Source organism: Chrysemys picta, chromosome 11 (genome assembly GCF_011386835.1).
Source record: "Chrysemys picta bellii isolate R12L10 chromosome 11, ASM1138683v2, whole genome shotgun sequence".
Classification (NCBI taxonomy): domain Eukaryota; kingdom Metazoa; phylum Chordata; order Testudines; family Emydidae; genus Chrysemys; species Chrysemys picta.
In genome coordinates this window covers 21,325,071-21,340,633 of record NC_088801.1, presented here as the reverse complement: position 1 = coordinate 21,340,633, position 15,563 = coordinate 21,325,071, and the positions used below count along the sequence as shown (strand labels likewise).

Genomic DNA, 15,563 nt, shown 5'->3' with positions numbered 1-15,563 from the left:
CCCCTCTCAGTCTTCTCTTCTCCAAACTAAACAAACCCAGTTCTTTCAGCCTTCCTTCATAGGTCATGTTCTCAAGACCTTTAATCATTCTTGTTGCTCTTCTTTGGACCCTTTCCAATTTCTCCACATCTTTTTTAAAATGCGGCGCCCAGAACTGGACACAATACTCCAGCTGAGGCCTAACCAGAGCAGAGTAGAGCGGAAGAATGACTTCTCGTGTCTTGCTCACATCACACATGTTAATGCATCCCAGAATCATGTTTGTTGACTCATATTTAGCTTGTGGTCCACTATAACCCCTAGATCCCTTTCTGCCGTACTCCTTCCTAGACAGTCTTTTCTCATTCTGTATGTGTGAAATTGATTTTTCCTTCCTAAGTGGAGCACTTTGCATTTGTCTTTGTTAAACTTCATCCTGTTTAACTCAGACCATTTCTCCAATTTGTCCAGATCATTTTGAATTATGACCCTGTCCTCCAAAGTAGTTGCAATCCCTCCCAGTTTGGTATCATCCGCAAACTTAATAAGCGTACTTTCTATGCCAATATCTAAGTCGTTGATGAAGATATTGAACAGAGCCGGTCCCAAAACAGACCCCTGCGGAACCCCACTCGTTACGCCTTTCCAGCAGGATTGGGAACCATTAATAACAACTCTCTGAGTACGGTTATCCAGCCAGTTATGCACCCACCTTATAGTAGCCCCATCTAATTTGTATTTGCCTAGTTTATCGATAAGAATATCATGCGAGACCGTATCAAATGCCTTACTAAAGTCTAGGTATACCACATCCACCGCTTCACCCTTATCCACAAGGCTCGTTATTCTATCAAAGAAAGCTATCAGATTGGTTTGACATGATTTGTTCTTCACAAATCCATGCTGGCTGTTCCCTATCACCTTACCACCTTCCAAGTGTTTGCAGATGATTTCCTTAATTACTTGCTCCATTATCTTCCCTGGCACAGAAGTTAAACTAACTGGTCTGTAGTTACCTGGGTTGTTTTTATTTCCCTTTTTATAGATGGGCACTATATTTGCCCTTTTCCAGTCTTCTGGAATCTCTCCCGTCTCCCATGACTTTCCAAAGATAATAGCTAGAGGCTCAGATACCTCCTCTATTAGCTCCTTGAGTATTCTAGGATGCATTTCATCAGGCCCGGGTGACTTGCAGGCATCTAACTTTTCTAAGTGATTTTTAACTTGTTCTTTTTTTATTTTATCCGCTAAACCTACCCCCTTCCCATTAGCATTCACTATGTTAGGCATTGCTTCAGACTTCTCGGTGAAGACCGAAACAAAGAAGTCATTAAGCATCTCTGCCATTTCCAAGTTTCCTGTTACTGTTTCTCCCTCTTCACTAAGCAGTGGGCCTACCCTGTCTTTGGTCTTCCTCTTGCTTCTAATGTATTGATAAAAAGTCTTCTTGTTTCCTTTTATTCCTGTAGCTAGTTTGAGCTCATTTTGGGCCTTTGCCTTTCTAATCTTGCCCCTGCATTCCTGTGTTGTTTGCCTATATTCCTCCTTTGTAATCTGTCCTAGTTTCCATTTTTTATATGACTCCTTTTTATTTTTTAGATCGTGCAAGATCTCATGGTTAAGCCAAGGTGGTCTTTTGCCACATTTTCTATCTTTCCTAACCAGCGGAATAGCTTGCTTTTGGGCCCTTAATAGTGTCCCTTTGAAAAACTGCCAACTCTCCTCAGTTGTTTTTCCCCTCAGGCTTGATTCCCATGGGACCTTGCCTATCAGCTCTCTGAGCTTCCCAAAATCTGCCTTCCTGAAATCCATTGTCTCTATTTTGCTGTTCTCCCTTCTACCCTTCGTTAGAATTGCAAACTCTGTGATTTCATGATCACTTTCACCCAGGCTGCCTTCTACTTTCACATTCTCAACGAGTTCCTCCCTATTTGTTAAAATCAAGTCTAGAACAGCTTCCCCCCTAGTAGCTTTTTCAACCTTCTGAAATAAAAAGTTGTCTCCAATGCAGTCCAAGAATTTGTTGGATAGTCTGTGCCCCGCTGTGTTATTTTCCCAACATATATCCGGATAGTTGAAGTCCCCCATCACCACCAAATCTTGGGCTTTGGATGATTTTGTTAGTTGCTTGAAAAAAGCCTCATCCACCTCTTCCCCCTGGTTAGGTGGCCTGTAGTAGACTCCTAGCATGACATCTCCCTTGTTTTTTGCCCCTTTAAGCCTAACCCAGAGACTCTTTTAGACTGTTACATTGTTTAGATTTTATTTTAGATGCCACCCTGACCTGCACACACACACACACACACACCTACCTCACAGGAAAGAGTTCATTGCCAATTAACGGTCCAATTATAAACTTGTGAGACTTGAGAAATTAAGGCCACACCGTTGATAACATAAACAGATATTACCAGCATATTTTTTCCCTCCAAATACATTTTCTACATGTATTACATGTCTTATACCATTTGGAAGGCATGATGTAGGGATGCAACCATATACAACAGGGGGCGGCAATGTTCGGCATGTGGCTCGCCAAGGTAAGCACCCTGGCGGGCCGGGCCAGTTTATTTACCTGCTGACGCGGCAGGTTCTGCCTATCGCAGCCCCCACTCACTGCGGTTCACCGTCCCGGGCCAGTGGGGGCAGCGGGAAGCGAGGGATGTACTGGCCGCGGCTTCCGCCACCCCCATTGGCCCGGGATGGCAAACCGCGGCCAGTGGGGGCCGCAATCAGCCGAACCTGCCACGTTGCCGACCCCTGATATACAACAACAGTTCTTGAGCTATAGAACATGGACAGCAGTCTGTTGGCATTTGGATTATTTTATCAGTGCAGACCTTGATTGTAACTAAACTGATTAAAATTATGAAGTCAGTTTTATATGCTAGGTCTTAAATTTCACAGGTAAACAATTAGTAAATTTATTAATTCAGAAACTAGTGGTACTGTTAGAGATGGGTTCAAGTATTGTGGGGAGGGGGAGACAATCTGCATGGTTGGCTACTTTCGGAGCCTTATTGTCAATTTGGAGACCATGTATTCCAGGTATAGCTATACATTTTGTATCCGTGATTTGATGGCCAAAAGATATAGGGTGCTTCTGTTAGTTGCATTCGAGAAGGTAGAACTTTTAGGAGCAACTTATGACACTCTGATCCAATATTTCAGTTCAGCACTGAACTTCAGGGTGAGTTACAGCAGCCAGGAGCTGCTCTTAATTCTGCTCGCTGGCAATTGTCCCTCAACTGAGAAAACTTGGAACACCTTGAACTCTGGCCACTCCCCTTTGTCACACTAAGTGCTGGGGGCAGTGAGGAGAGAGGCATAAGAACTGGTTATGTTGACTCTCGCTGTGGATGCAACAGAAGTGGAGCAGGCCAGAGAATCTGACCCATAGTGCACCTCTGTCTAGTCCTCAAGCAAGGAACAGTCTCACAGGACGATTAGCATTAATTTCCATAACCACACTGAGAACATCAGATAATGTACATATCAATTAAATTAGTTTGTCCTGGGAGACAAACATCACCAGAACCTACTCATATTTCCATTTGATTATACTGAAAACTAACTTTCTGAGAGTCAATAGAAACTGCTGTTGCAGGACCATCTTATTTCTGCTACCTATGAGGTGTGCTACGTCTCACCTCGCTCTCATATTCTTGGTCTCTTTATCAAACCATACCCTCCAATTCCTGTTCTGTTCACCAACATTTTAGCATATATTTTCACATCAAAATGTATCAAAGACCCAGGGAATGATTTTCACAGTTGCTCTGCTCTTTCTTTTAAGTCAACTATCCATCATGGAGATGTGCTGCAATTACTATAAGATTGGAAACAGTCTCCTTGACTATCATCTCATATTTTTCACTTTGCCATATTTTTTCTCTATTTCCATGATATAATTAGGTCTGGCAAGCATTTTATTTACTTCATCTGTTCAATATAACATTTTGCAAGTGTTTCTGTACATCCTGCCTTGACTGTCTAATTCTGGTTAATATTGAAGTAGAATTTTAATTAGTATTATAAACCTAGTAAGAAGTTTTGCTTTCTTGTTGGTTACAGTTCTAGTCTTTTAAGGGCCTCCAGTATTGTAAATATAATATCGTATGTACATTGGGGGAAAAATTAGGGCTGTCAAGCGATTAAAAAAATGACACTGTTAAACAATAATAGAATACCATTTATTTAAAAACATTGGGATGTTTTCTGCATTTTCAAATATATTGATTTCAATTACAACACAATACAAAAAGGGTACAGTGCTCACTTTATATTTATTTTTGATTACAAGTATTTGCAGTGTAAAAAACCAAAAGAAGTAGTATTTTTCAATTCACCTACTACAAGTACTGTATTGCAATCTCTTTATCATGAAAGTTGAACTTACAAACGTACAATTATTTACAAAAAACTGCATTCAAAAATAAACAACGTAAAATTTTAGATCCGGCGAGCCCACCCAGTCCTATTTCTTGTGCAGCCAATCACTCTGACAAACAAGTTTGTTTACATTTGCAGGAGATAATGCTGCCCGCTTTTTGTTTACAATATCACCTGAAAGTGAGAATAGGTGTTCTCATGGCACTGGTAGCTGTCACCAGCAGAAGGTTGATTTTCTTTTTTGATGGTTTGGGTTCTGTAGTTTCCGCATCGTAGTGTTGCTCTTTTAAGACTTCTGAAAGCATGTGCCACACCTCGTCCCTCTCAGATTCTGGAAGTTACTTCAAATTCTTAAACCTTGGGTCAAACACTGTATCTATCCTTAGAAATCTCACATTGGTACCTTCTTTGCATTTTCTGAAATCTGCAGTGAAAGTGTTCTTTAAGTGAACAACATGTGCTGGGTCATCATCCAAGACTGCTACAACATGAAATATATGGCAGAATGCAGGTAAAACAGAGCAGGGACAAAGAAATCTCCCCCAAGGAGTTCAGTCACAAATTTAATTAACACATTATTTTTTTAACAAGCATCATCAGCATGGAAGCATATCCTTTGGAATAGTGGCCGAAACATGAAGGGGCATATGAATATTTAGCATATCTGGCATGTAAATACCTTGCAATGCCAGTGACAAAACTGCCATGCCACAGGCCTGTTCTCACTTTCTGGTGACATTGTAAATAAGAAGAGGGCAGCATTATCTCTGGTAAATGCAAACAAATTGTTTGTCTTAGCGATTGGTTGAACAAGAAGTAGTTCTGAAGTTTTACATTGTTTTGTTATGGAGTGCAGTTATGTAACTAAAAAGAAAATCTACATTTGTAAGTTGCACTTTTACGACCAAGAAATTGCACTACAGTCCTTGAATGAGATGAATTGAAAAATACTATTTCTTTTGTTGTTTTTACAGTGCAAATATTTGTAATCAAAAATAATATACACTTTGATTTCAGTTACAACACAAAATTCAATATATATGAAAATGAAGAAAGACATCCCAAATATGTACTATATTTCAATTGCAATTATTATTTTTTAGTTAATCACATGAGTTAACTGCGATTAATCAACAGCCCTAAAAAAAAATGTAATTTCTGTTCCAGTTTTGAATACACAAGTGATTACAATGTTTTCCCTATTTTGTATTTTGGGGCATTTCCAAGCAATCCATTGTTAAACTAAACATTCCCAATTACAATTTATTGCTCAGTTTCAGTTGTACTAAGTGCTCAGAGCTGTTTATTGGGGTGTTTATTGGTAATTAATGACCTCTCCTAGGACCTCAGCTCATCCAGCTAGTTATTCACTCCCACAAAATGTTCTTCCGTCAGTCAGTCATAGATTAATTTATGTTTGTGAGGGGGAAATTTGAACAGAATTAAATCTATCTCAAAAAGCAAGCTATTTTTCACTGTAAATTGTCTATTTTATTGTGCTTTCATCTTTACTATTGTAACGTACATTAAAACAAGAGAGCATTTTACATTTAGCTCTCTTTGTTACTGGCTCAAAATCTTTGAATTTGCTTTTCTTTGATAAAAATAGCCTAACACTGAATGAAAATTACATGTTAAGACACCACAATTATGTTTTAATTGTATAAATTAATTACAGGTCTATCGATAGATTATCTGGAGAACAAGCTTTATTGGATCAGTTCAGGAAATGGAACCATAAATAGATGCAACCTGGATGGTAGTAATTTAGAAATAATAGAGTCAATGAAAGAAGAATTAACCAAAGCCACAGCTTTAACCATCATGGGTAAGTGCTGGGGTACTATATTTCTTATTCTTTATATTGATTGGCTACTAATTAATCATGATGTGCAAAATGCTTTGAAAAGTTACTGCTGTACTAGTACAAGTAGTACACTTGAAATGAACTTCACCAGTGATTTTATATTAATTTTAGCTAAGTGGTTTCAGAGGTTATTGAAATCTGAACTTAAGGTCTCTTACTATAAAGATATATATTTCTAAATGATTCAACATTCTATATACATTTTAAAGCTTTGTATTGTTTTTTATTTTATTCAAACAGTATTATTTCACATCTACATTCCAAATTTATACTGCTATCCTTTGTTTTCCCTCAAAAAAACCCAACACCTAATGCAAAGATAAAAATAAAAAAAAGTTTTAAACTACCACTTAATTTTTTTTATACTTAAGCCTAAACTGTCGTGTTTACCTCAATAAATATGTCTCCAGGGAGTCACATGCCTAGGTAAGCACGAATAGAATCCTTTTGAGCGGTGTCAAAAAGTACTGTGGAGAATAGGGGGGGTTGAGGGTCTAAATAGCCTTGCCCCTAATAACAATTCTTTCCTCTCTTCCTAACAGATAAAGCTGCTTAGGAGCTTGTCTCCATACTTTTCTCTTCTGCACAATGCTTCCCTACAAGCTTAGAAATAATTAAACTACTTATCTTAGTGTTAACATTTGTTATTCTTAAAAAAAATCCAGCAAAACAAACAAATATGTATTACATAAGGTTTTTTTTTTTCTTTTTCCTGTCTGTTGGCTCTTACTGCATGGTGGACTCTGAATTGGGGAAATAAGGATTTAAGAGTTTCTCTTGCTCTAACACATTTTCCTCCTCCAGTAGATATAAGCATTGTCTCTTTTGCCTGGGGAGGGGAGTACTGCAAAAAAAAGTAAAGTCTAAAAGAAAATGTCTAGGAAGGTTAGAAATGTGGTCAGAAATAACTACGTATGATTCAGTTCAAACTAAAACATGGAATACCTGTGGGAGACATCTATTCAAAATATGGATATTTTTAAATGAGAGAGAAGTTCTTAAAGCAATACTGTGACAAGAGCTTGGATTGACTTTGGACAGCAAATTAGAAATGAGTTCTCAATGCGAAATGGTGACAATAAAACCTGTGAACCTTATTGTCAGTGATTTTTGTATAGCAGTGAGGAGTGTGCAAGGAGACTTCAGTCCTCCCTGCAATTCCTGTGTGAAGGCTAGAGGCAGGCATTATCCCTTTGCTCTATGGAAGACAGAGACTTCTCCTGTCCTCCCCCTGGGGCAAACTGAGTCCCTTTTATGGTCATGGCCCCATCACCCTTCTTCATGAGCCCCCAAGTTGAACTTAAGGTCCAATTATGTAAGTCTTATATACTCTTAGGCATTTTAAACGTAAAGATATTTAACAGAAGCAGGACATTAACTAGAAAAGCTGAAAACTGAAAAAATCAAGGGAGCTGGGAGGTGGCACTAGAATACTGATGACTAAGGCTGGACTCTCCTGATGAATAGAATGATTTTCCTGCCCTGGGGGGAAAAAATCAAGACTTTTGTTTTGTTTTTCTGTTCTGCTTCAGAACAAAACAGATATTTTGAATTTTTTTCACGTGAAAAAACAGAGAGAGAGAACACAACCCCGCCCAGAATACTAAATAGCCCACTGGAAGGTTTTTGAAAGATTTACAAATTTCTCCCTGTGTGCACCCCTCTGTCTCCAGTTGAGTTCATATAAATCAGTATTATTGGTTTTAGCTATGTGAAAATAGGTGTGTTTTAATAAAACTGATTTATGTTGGTATGTATAGAGATATTTGCCCAATCTTTCAGAGTCCTCCAAATACCTATCTATGTAAAAATTGTTTTAATTTTGTTTATAATTGATTTAAATAGTGGATCTTATATTCAGTGTGGATTTTTTTTTGCTTATGTTTATACATACATATAAAATAGGTGGCTTCATAGTTGGCATTTAAGTACTTATATTGAATAGTAAATGAAGTATCAGCTGAACTTGAGAGTTTTTGTCACAGCATAAATACATCACAATATTAATATGTTTCCACTGGCAATTTGCTAAAATAGGTTCAACATCTGAATATTATTTACATATTAAAATTTGTGTGCTGTGGAAATCAACTGAGGGGAAAAAAGATCTTTGTGTATTTTAACTCTTGTCTTAAAGAGATGTTTAATGTATAATTTTACTGACTTGATTATAACTGAGATCTTTTGTATAAATCAATGCTAATGGAATACATATATTGTCTTTCCTTCAGAGAACTATAGGAGGTATATGATTGGAATAAGGATATTTGTTCATACTTTCACTGTGATATCCTCCTGGATTTTATATTTGCCTGAAGTCTGCAGTTGAGACTTTCAGTAATTGTTACAAGTATTGAGATCAAGAGAGTCAATGCTTTCAGATTAAAGGGTTTGTTGTTACTATCGGAATAGAAACGTTTCATGTTCTTCTTATTTTAAGAATTAATAGAGTGCAGTTAGTTCATGTTACCATGTGATACTTGCTGCTACATATTTTTTAAGTAAATTTTATACATATATATGCATCTTTCCAAAATAAAATTTTTATGTTAATACTTCTTCATTTTCTCAGTTAGTTAACTCTTTTTTCTGAGTGTCCAGAATTTTTTTTTAAAGCCCATGTTATGGTATTTGGCCCGATTTTTAAAGATATTGAGGCACTACTGTGTTCAGTGTTGCAATATCTGATTTAGGAGACTATGGCCTTGTCTACACTAATGCTGTAAATTGATCTAAGTTATGCTAGTTAAGTTACGTAAATTTAATAACTTAAGATAATGCAACTTACATAGACTTAAAGTGGTGTCTACGCCGCACTATGTCGACGGGAGACACTATCCCATCAACATAGCTTCCGCCTCTCATTGAGGTGGAGTACTGAAGTTGACGGGAGAGCACTCTCCCATTGATTTAGCTCGTCTTCACCAAACCTGCTAAAGCAACGTTGCTGCATTGATTGCTGTAGCGCTGATTTAGCCACATAATGAAGACAAGCTGTTAGTCTCATTTTCAAAAGGGATTTAGATACTTAGGAGCCTATATTCCATTTATTATCAATGGAGTACTCTTAAGGGATAGACTCACAAATGAACTCAGGCAGCTTAACTGCCACTTTAGGCACAGAATCAGGACCCATTGGGATTCTCAAAGCTATGATCAACTGCCCCCTGAATTCCATAGGCACCTAAAATTGCTCAGTGCCTAAATTTTTGCAGTAAAAGTTCCCTGGGCCTGGCAAGCCACTGTAGCCTAATGGTTAGATAACTCACCCAGGAGTTAAAAGACCCAGAATCTAGGCCCTCTGGTCTACTTATTTTTTAAAATTATTTTTCCACAGCTTCAGCAGGACAGATTGAAGAAGCTCCACATCACCCTTTTCTTGGCATCTCCAACTGGCTATTTTATGTGAGGAGCCAGCTAATGGCTAGATTTTATGAATCCTATTCTTGAGGCACTCCTCTCTCCCCTTCATGATTTTCTAGGTGCCTAAAAGCTATGTGTGCTGATGCTCAAAGTCCCCACATCTAAGTTTCTTTGTAAATGTAGCTCTAAGTGTCTAAATTACTTTTGAAAATGAGATTTAGTCTCATAAATCAATTAGATGTTGCAACACTGAGCGCAGCAATGCCTAAATATCTTTAAAAATCTGGGCATTTGTCTCTACATGAGACAAAGCTGTGATATCCTGCAATATGACTTCTATATTCACTTTGTAAAGGAAAATGAATTAACTGGTTGAGTTTTGTAGCTAGTGGCATATGCAGAGTACAATTAACTTGAAGTGAACAAATACACAGAGGCTTCAGTATACAATTCAGTGTACATTTTGTGTTTACTATTCAATTTTGCAATAGCATGCATGCTGGCTACTTTCTTAGGATGAAGATGGTGGTTTTTAATCAGTTTCTTAGATACAACATATCCAGGATTTAATGGAATTTTAATAATCTAAAATACTGTATTTCCAAATCTGAACCATATCAAAAAAGGAAGAGGAAAGAAATTAAGAAATGGCAAACAATTATAATGATATGATATGCAAAGCATTATACAGTATGTCAAATAAAGTGTTCTAGACCAGGAAATAAAAGGAAACAATGGAATTGTATGACAGCTGTTTTAGCACTTACTTAGGATAGACTAGAGAATGTATCATGTAAGTCACAGAAATGATTATTTTAGTACATAGCTTTCTATCTGCTTCATGAATTTCCTTCACTATTTCTTCCTGTCTGCAAGAAACCTCTAGTGTGAACATAACAAAATATATCTAAACATTAACATGAAATGGAGATGGAATCTTCCCTTTGTAGAGGCTAAACCAGAATTTGTCAAAGACTAAACTGAGAACAGGTATGAATGATACATATGATTGTGATCCTTAAATTGGTGATGTTTCATTCATATTCACTGACACAAAACACTTTATTAACACAGAGTTAAAGTTGCCTTTTCACAATGTCAGTTCAGCAAAACACAAACCTATGAAAACCAGGATATAGAGTCAAGATACATGCCCATGCAACTTTAACTCTGCCCCTGGGAAGTAGCAATAGCCACTGGGAATTATCTGCATGCACAGCAGCTGAGCCTACATTCATTTTGTTCATTGTAGCTGTATTGAAAGGTGGAGGGATTTGTTGGAGCTGCTTCAAAGAGCTGTGATTGTGTTATGGGGCAAACAGGGGATATGGGGTTTGTGCCACAGAGCAGATGTATGTGAGCCCTTCTTCCTGACCCCTATGTGTTTTATCAAAGGAAACCGGTACATGTGCACTTTGAGAGATCAGATATGCCTCATTTCAGTGCTGCATGGGGTAGGTTATGTCCGTATCAGGGCACAGGGGTCTTATTGCCATGGAGATTGTCAGCGGTTGGGTGGAAGATTAATATAGGGTAATGAAAGTATGCTGTTAGACAGCATCACGTGCATAAGGATGAAGGGACTGTAGGAGGAGTTGAAGATGTTGTAAAAATTAACAGATGTGTTCTTTCTGTGGAGTAAGTGTAAGTGTTTGAGTGTAAGGCAGGTGTAGGTATCTTCTGGTCAGTACAGTGCACAGTCAGATTGGGTGTATATGTTATGGGTGTATTGGAGCATCATTCAAAGGAGGCAGATTTAAAGCTGCGTAGACATGTACTGCGACTTTTTATTTGACCTTCTGGAAAGACACAAAATACCATTCAGCAACCTAAATTCTGAGTTGTTAAAGATTTTGTCAGTGAATTTCCCCCTCAAAAGAGAAATGTTCTTGGAAGGAATCGATGGTAATGTAGGTGCTTGTAGTTATCATGTAGGTTTGCTGCTGAGACACTACTGTGGACAGGTAATGATGATAATAAATGGTTTCTAAAGTTCTTAGTGCCATGCCCCTCCCCCATCCCTCAGGTACACATTGTTATAGTGGAATGGGGATAATTATTGTGCTTTGACATGTTTGGAGTATGCAGTTGCTGACAGGGCCATGGAGGAATCTCAGTGTGGTTGATAGCCCCAAACCGTGACAGTTCTATTACATGGTGGTTATAGTAACTTTAAGCACATGAGACAAGACAGGTGTGTCTTTTCTCCTTTCATTCAGTCTTTCCCCACTAACATTTCCAGCTCATCCTCCCTTTCCCATCCCACTAAGATATTAGCATGTCAGAAACCAGGAAAAAGTGGTAGAATCTGTGAACTTTTTAAAAAAAGCTGTTTTTTTCATGATAGGAACCTCTTCTTGAAATTACCCCAAAGGCGGATCATTAATCCTACCCCACGCATCTATGAGGCACAGCAAATGTCAACACAATCTGAGTAAGCAGGGCAGATTTTAGAACACTTAGAAAAATTTGCTTTGAAACAGAAATCTTTCAATCTCAATTTTATAGAGACAAGGCAGGTGAGGCAATATTTTGTATTGGACCAACTTCTGTTGGTGAAAGAGTAAAGTTTTTGAGCTACACAGAGCTCTTCTTCATGTCTGGGGAAGGTATTCAGTGTGTCACAACTAAGTACAAGGTGGTACAGACATAAGTAGTTATGTATTCTAAGAGACCATTCAAAGTGAAGTCACCCATTAAAACCCTGGAAATTCCCAGCCCTAAAGAAGAGCTCTATGTAGCTCAAAATCTTGTCTCTTTCACCAATAGAAGTTGATCCAATAAAAGATACTATTTCACCCACCTTGTCTCTCTAATAGTACAGGACCAACACAGCTACAACAACAATGCACACAATCTCAACTATAGCAGAGCTTGTGCTCTGCTATAATATTGTATGAAATTAATCATCAGCAACTGCTTTGCAGATCCCCAGCACAGAATAATCCTGAAAGTAGAGGATGCTCTGAGAGGTGTAAAGTGGCCCACTGATCTCAAAGTGATGTTCTCTGCTGAATGAGAACACCCCAAGGAGATGAATACAGCCTGAAATAATAGCTCTGAGATGTCTTAAAAGCTTCATTCATCTCAGTGGGTGTTCTCCTCAGTAACAATCCTTGAGAGCCTGTGCCATGCATCAAGCATGCCCGTTCCCAGCTTCTCGCCCCAGTCTCATAGTGAGTTCTTGGTGCATGCTCCCAGAATGCTTTTTTTCGGCTTCCCACCCAGAGAGGAGCTGGTAAAGGCACTAGACTAGGACTTGTGATCTGGATTCTGTTCCTTCCCCCTCCAAGTTCTTTCTGTGCACCCCAGATGAATTGTATATTGGTTTTGGAGTAGCATCTCCCTAATTGAAAACAGTCTCTAACAGGCAGCTAAGTCCCTTGCTATTCATTTGAGACAGGAGGTGGAGACTTTCATGAGAAATCAATAGTGGAAATGAGTAGGAGAACTACTGCCCACCTGGCTGTTGCAGTAACACTCAAAATCCGTTAAGCAGAACATTAGAGGGTTTACCAAAAGGATATTTGAATTTTTAGGGCCTTCTCTATAGACTTGAGTCTGTATCTTTAAGGTAAAAGTGTCTGGATGACGTGTAATGCTATGAGTAATAGATGGGGTGGGTTTACTAACAGTAGGTGTTTCTATTATTTAATAAGGGTTTTTGGGGTGTTGTAATGGATGTAGGCGTGTACATACTAACAAACAAAAAGAATGTGCTGTAACTAATTCAGTGCTTACTGGACAATTGGGTCCAGGGAACAAGTATCACAATAAAGAAGCCTGTCCTCGTATCCGCCTCTGGGTCAACCTGCTCCTAACATCTAACTATACAGATAGTCCCATTTACTTCTGCGGTGTTTAATTCTGTAGTGAGAGGTGCTACTTAGTTCAAAAAAATTCAGATACATATACCTAAATTTTCCAAGCCATCAGTCTTCTAATTGCCATAACACTTCATTACATTAACAGTAATATATGAAATATATCTAGGCAATTTGCCCAGTGCTAAGTGCAGTGCATAGTTGTCTTCCTAAGTACTCAAACTACCATTAATGAAAACTAATGACCCATCAACATTTGCATTCAAAGTACTGCTTGAAATCTCCAAAGGAGAGTATGCAATTCTAGTGTAGCAATTTTTGTCACTGTAAATTGCTGTTTCCCAATATGTTGCTCTTCTTAATGCTAATTATCCTACAAAATGGATAAATATAACTATTGTAATGTATATTATAGTCTGGTTTCAGCAACAAGATTGTAATTAGTGATTGGAGAGCACTCTCATTAGCATAAATGCAACAATTAAATCATTTAAATTTAGGAATATCACTTAAAGGCTTAAAATAGTGTTGATGCATCCTCTCCTATTAGGTGAAGGTGAAATTCTTCCCCATTCAAAGTGTTTTTATGTTAAATCAAGAACTGTATTTAAAGATAAAACATAGGTTGCTGTAAAGATAATTTTATAATCCTTTTTTCTTATTCTATCTTTATACTTTTATATTTTACTAGCATTCCATTATGAGAGTATTATTTTGAGTTTGAAATACAATTGTTAATTAACTGTTTAGGCTGAAGGGAAAGTTATATTTTGGATTGTGGTACATTTAGAGGAAATGAATTCAATCTAACATTTAATTAGAGCTCAGGAATGAATGAATGAGTGAAGTAGAAATATTCATTCCAATATTCTGCTTATAAGGAACATTTACAGTCAAATGTAGAAATGTTGCAGATTGTTTGGAATGAGGCAGTTATCTGATATTGCCCATTCAAATTGAATCTGAACACTCAAACACTTTGCTCTTTAGCTCTTAGGCGTAGCTGGCCAACTCAGACTGGCTCAGGTTTTTGGCAGGTAAGTCATTGGAGGATTTTCTCCAGGATATCTAGACTTCAGAACTTTGTATTTTTTTCATACAATTGAAATGTCAGAATGTGCATTGACTTCAAGATACTTAAACTCCCAGTTCAACTTTCTTATGTGATTGAGACCTTTAACTCCTAGCTTTTCTACACCTTTCAGTCTTCTTAACACGTTTTATACCCTATTCCCTCTAATTCTCCCCCAAGGCCTTCTTAATGAAATATAATAAAATGGATCCATATTTTTAATATTTCTATTACAATATTTTTAATTATTAAAAGGTTTTAGTAAACGTCCAGGAATCACATTGATAACAATGGAAAGGAAGATGGAAGAATCAATGTGTGGTGTATTTTGATCTATTTAGATTTTTTTTTTAAATGTGTAGGTGCAGGAGACCATTTATCTTCTGTATCCAAAGAAGGCCAATACTCTAAGGGTTAGTGATGAGATTATCTTGTGGTGAATAGTTTTGTAATTCTAATGTCTATTGTGAAGAAAATGATTCTGTGATCTTAGAACAAAGATAATAGGATTGTCTAATTACATGATGGGAGTTAGCAGGAGAGGTAGGTGGTCTAGATACAGTTTACTGTTTATGAGAGCAGTAATAGTCTCATTTAGCAGCACAGTAAGCAAAATAGTCTGATTAAATGTTCCACTGAGGGATACAGAAATGGATTGGACATATTATTCAGAAAGAAAAGGAGAGAGGAAACTGCATTTTCAGTATAGCGCGCTATCTAGAATGGTACAACCAGTATTTGGTACAACCAGTCTTCCTGCTTACATCCAGTGGTGAAAAAATGTGAAGTTTTCTGTATTAATTATATAGGAACAAGATGTCATACTGCTGCTTTGCTAGAGCACCCCACGTGCCAGTATACAGAGGGTCAGATCTTGGATCCCAACTCTTTGTGCTCCCAAAGCAACACAAAGGTTATGCTGGGAATTCCACTGACATAAGGGATGTCTCCAGGTAATATAAAGCCAGCGTGTGTAGCTCTATATCACCTGCTTCCTTCCTGAAACCCAGTTATGAATTCTTCTTGGGCAGGTTGCATGTCTGAGAGGTGGAACTAGAGCGCAGTA

The 15,563-nt window shown here is 37.7% G+C and overlaps 1 protein-coding gene across 1 annotated transcript in view; it reads left to right on the top strand.

Moving 5' to 3' along the window:
- Nucleotides 1–15,563, top strand: part of LRP1B (LDL receptor related protein 1B) — a 1,261,104-nt gene that overhangs the window by 839,849 nt on the left and 405,692 nt on the right. Inside the window, exon 33 of the mRNA XM_065561615.1 lies at nt 6,050–6,199. Coding sequence (XP_065417687.1) covers nt 6,050–6,199 — 150 coding nt within the window. The remainder of the gene's footprint in view (nt 1–6,049; nt 6,200–15,563) is intronic.